The 4,486-nt window shown below is 39.3% G+C and overlaps 1 protein-coding gene and 1 long non-coding RNA gene across 2 annotated transcripts in view; one reads left to right on the forward strand and one right to left on the reverse strand.

Moving 5' to 3' along the window:
* Positions 1-1,357, reverse strand: part of LOC110263823 (TANK-binding kinase 1-binding protein 1-like) — a 3,853-nt gene extending 2,496 nt beyond the window's left edge. The window contains exon 1 of the mRNA XM_021105641.1: positions 1,246-1,357. Within this exon, the coding sequence (XP_020961300.1) occupies positions 1,246-1,357 (112 nt within the window). The remainder of the gene's footprint in view (positions 1-1,245) is intronic.
* LOC110264138 lies at positions 1,363-2,274 on the forward strand. Its single transcript, XR_002349870.1, has 3 exons — positions 1,363-1,649; positions 1,924-2,026; positions 2,140-2,274. It is a non-coding gene; the product is annotated as an uncharacterized LOC110264138 (long non-coding RNA).

Consider the following 4,486-nt stretch of genomic DNA (forward strand, 5'->3'; position numbering starts at 1 on the left):
TTTGAACCGGTTCGGTTCGATTCGGTTGGGGTTTTCATTGTTAGAGCCGAAAACCGAACCAAACCGCAATAAAAACAGCAAAACACAATTTTTTCGATTTTTTCAGTTTTTGGTTTATTCAGTTTTCGGTTTTTTCGGTTCGGTCGATCGGTTTTATTCGGTCCGGATCGGTTTTGAACACCCCTAATAAACAGTTTGGTGTGAGAACAATGTGAGAAAATTGTTAAGGTTTCGGAGATGTTTACTTTTTCCGGATTAAAACGTCTTACCAACTATTTTAACAATGAATGATTCATTCTATGGCAAACCATAAGTGTCTGTTGTTAGACCTATTCTGATTGGTTCCACCCTGATTGTTGTGGAAGCCCTGCTGGGGTCTTTGTGGTTGCTCCCTCCATGAAAAATTAGGGTGATTCCTCCATCCCTGATTGAAAGTATTGGCATAGGAATTATTGTTGGGATTTCTAGAGGAATTTTCCATGTAATTAACTTGCTTAGTAGTGGCTTGAGCATAGCCACTAGGGGTGTTTGCGGTGCGGTTTCGTTCAGTTTTTTAGAGAAAAGTCATCCGATCCAATTGTTTAATTAAACTGTGGTTCAGTTTGGTTTGCTATTTTAATCGAAATCATCCAAACCAAACCAAACCAATTGAAATTGGTTTTGTTTGGTTCGGTTTGTTCAGTTTTTTTAATCAATTCAAAGAAAAACCTGTCATACCATTTCACAAAGTCATAACAATAAAATCATAGAACACAAATCCGTAATAACTAACAAAAGTCTTGATCCAATGAAATTCAACGGTAAAAAATTAAAACACGACAATTAAAGAACTTTAAAAATTCAATAGTCAACACAATAAAAATAAATTTCTAGCACCATTGAGACCCTCTTCACGAGCAAGTTCAAGCATGACACCTCACATGAACTACAATCTCCAGCCCCCTTCCCTGTAAAAACAATGCATATATTTAGTGGCAAATGATAAGATTGGAAAAACATTAAATATCTCATATGTCATATACTCAAAACCATGGTTCTGAAAATCGAACCGGACCGGCCGGTTCAACTAGAAAAATCGAAAATCGGTCATTTAATCGATTCGGTTGACTATAAAAACCGTTTTGCAAAAAACCGGTTCAAAAACCGGCCGAATTTTTCTAGAGTTTTCCGGTTCTGTGGCTACCTCAAAACGGCGCCGTTTAAGTTTATATAAAAACAAAAAAAATCCATGCTCTGCCCCAATACCCCCGTATTTACCATCCCAGACCCCACCCTTCTCTTTCTCTCTCTGAAAACTGGAGAACCCTAATCCCCAAACGGCCAAACTCCTCTCCTCCGAACTTCGAACGCAGCCCATAGCCACCATTTCTCTTCGAAGTCATCGTCACTCTTCTCCTCCGCACAGACAGTGGGTGCGGTGTCGCGTGTGGAAGGCTGGAAGCTCTGTTCGGTGGAAGTTCGAACGCAGCCCGCAACCGCCATTCCTCTTCTCATCCTTCCTCATTTCGCCGCTGTCGTAGGAAGGTCTCCTACTCTCCTCTCCTCTCATCGTTCTCGGTCATCGTCTCCTCTGTTCGAGCTCTCTCTCTGTCTTTGCCGGTAGTTCCCGCTCCTCCGCCGCCGTCACTTCCTTTCTTCCCTCACCGCCAGTAAGCACTGTTGCTTGGAATTATTTTTGCTTGCTTTGTAATTTGCACTGTTATTAATAATATTGAGTTGCTGAATGCTGATTTGCAGATTTTGTTAATACTTTTGTTAATACTGGATTTGCTGATTTTGTTAATTTGAACTGGCTTTACTGATTTTCGGTTGCTGAATGATTCTGTATTTTTTTCTGAGTTAATTTTGGTCATGTTTTTACACTTCAGGCTCTCATGTTTTTGCTTTTCTTTTGTGTTGATGTTGAAAATGTAATTCTCACAGTGGATAGAGTAAGTTTCTAAACCCAATAAGAAAGCAGTTAATAAAGCATTGTTAGGTGCAAAAGAAGCTATGCTTGGGATTAGATGAGGCTGCAGGTGTTCCTGTAAGTTCTTTTCATTGATTTTACACTTATTATTATGCTTCTTCTGTCTGAATGATGTTGATTATAAATGGGATCTGCTGCTAGTAACTACTATTTCTTTGCAGTTCATGCAGATTGAACCAGAATCACAAACAAAATTTTTGGATGCTACACTGAACTTGGAAGGAGTTTTGTTGGCTGGAGTTCCAGGAGCAGGAGGATTTGATGTTGTTTTGCTGTTACTTTGGGAGATTCAAGCAGCAATGTGAAAAAAATATAGAGCTTACTCAATGTTATTTAATATTTAAAATTATTGAATTTAATTATTTGAAATTGTATATTAAATTTTTAATAATTTTATTTAATATTTAATTAAACCGATTGAACCCCAGTCAAACCGATAAACCGTTAAACCAGTGATCTTATCGGCAAGGTAATTTGTGGGACCAAATGAATTTCTTATGGGGTAACTACATCATCATAACAAATACCGCAGTGTGTGATCTAAAAGAAAATGTAACAAATAAGTAATGAATCAGCACAGAGTTCATAAGAGCTAAAATGCTAGAATCAAATTTCAGTAAATAATCTCAACTAGAGAAAACAGCACATGGTTCATAAGGTATTAATTAATGACAATATATAACACTAATAAGTAATGAAGAAGAACACATAGTTCATGAAATTAATAAACAAACATAGATTACAGCTGAAGCAAGTTTGATAATCAAAACCAGGGCATTCAATTTTATAGCACACAAATCTCAAATCTAGCATTTAATTATATATAAAATGCAATTAAATATACTTTCTCTAACTATTAGAACCTAGAACCTAACAATCAGAAATATACCTTCTCTAACAATCAGAACCTAGAACCCTAACAATCAGAAACAATACACATTCAGAAACTAAAACCCCCAAAATTAAAAACCATATAATCGCAGAACCTCCCCAATTCATAGAACCAAATTTAGGGAAAACGAAACATACCTTCTTTGTCTCGTTTGGCCATTGTTGTTCATCATCATCATTATAGCCACACGCACCTTCTTCGACACTAAAACGAGAGAGGGAGTGAGGCAATCAGCAAGAAAGAAAAGATAGAGAGTGAGCCAGAGAATGATTACCTAGTGAGCGCACGATGGTGAGCGACGATGGGAGGAAGGGGTTCGGCGCTGGTGGGAGGGGCTGGGTTTGGCACTGCTGGGAGCCTGGGAGGGGTTTCTTTGAGCTTCACTAGGTTAGAGTTTCTTTGAGTGCATCTGATTTGGGGGTGGGATAATGGCAAGGGGTTAGTGGTCTAATGGTTTTTTAGGATTCTTAGTTGACCAGTTCGGTTCAGTTCAGTTAAGGTTTCAGTATCAAAATCAAAAATCAAACCGAACCGCATAAAAAACAACAAAACATGAATTTTTCGATTTTTTTTGGTTTTTGATTTGTCTGATTTTTTATTTTTTCAGTTCGGTTAGTCGGTTTTGTTCGGTCTGGATCGGTTTTGAACACCCCTAATAGCCACCAGCGTCCCCTTGGATGTAGCTTCCAATCATATCATAGGATGCATCTTGATGGTTGGCTGCTAAAACTTGCATCCCAGTCAAGTGTTGAGAGATCATGCTAATTTGTTGGGACATGATCTTGTTTTGAGCCAAGATGGCGTCCAGTGTATCTGCCTCCATGACTCCTCTCTTTTGAGTAGTCCCAGTATTCATAGGGTTTCTCTCAGAAGTGTGCAGATACTGGTTGTTGGTAACCATCTCAATAAGCTCATCTGCCTCTTCAGGCATCTTCTTCATGTGTAGAGAACCACTTACAGAGTAATCCAATGACATCTTTGCCATCTCAGAAAGGCTATCATAAAAGATCTGCAGCCTGGTCCAATCTGAAACCATGTCAGGAGGGCATCTCCTGATCATCTGCTTGTATCTTTCCCATGCCTCATAGAGTGACTCTCCATGTTTTTGTCTGAAAGTTTGAACATCCACACTAAGCTTAGCCAGCTTCTAGGGTGGAAAGAATTTAGTTAGAAATCTAGTGACCACCTTCTCCCATGTGTCCAAGCTCTCCTTGAGCTGAGAATCAAGTCACTGCTTTGCTCTGTCCCTTACAGCAAAAGAAAAGAGCATGAGCTTGTAAATCTCAGGGTTCACTCCGTTCGTCTTAACAGTGTCATAGATCTGTAGGAAGTCAGATATGAATTTGTTGAGGTCCTCCTGCGGGAGTCTATGAAACTGACAGTTCTGCTGCACCAGAGTGACCAATTGAGGTTTAAGCTCGAAATTGTTGGTACCAATGGCAGGTACAGCTATACTACACCCATAGAAGTCAGGTGTGGGTGCAGTGTATGAGCCAAGCACCTTCTTTTCTTGCCCTTCAGAATTCGGATTCCTTCCATTAGCTGCCATGGTGGGTTCTTCAACTTCCTTCTCAAAAGTTTCCTGGAGATTCTCTCCGGCTTTGTAAGCTTTAGCTTGTTGCAAA

This window comes from Arachis ipaensis, chromosome B06 (genome assembly GCF_000816755.2).
Source record: "Arachis ipaensis cultivar K30076 chromosome B06, Araip1.1, whole genome shotgun sequence".
In the NCBI taxonomy this organism is placed as follows: domain Eukaryota; kingdom Viridiplantae; phylum Streptophyta; class Magnoliopsida; order Fabales; family Fabaceae; genus Arachis; species Arachis ipaensis.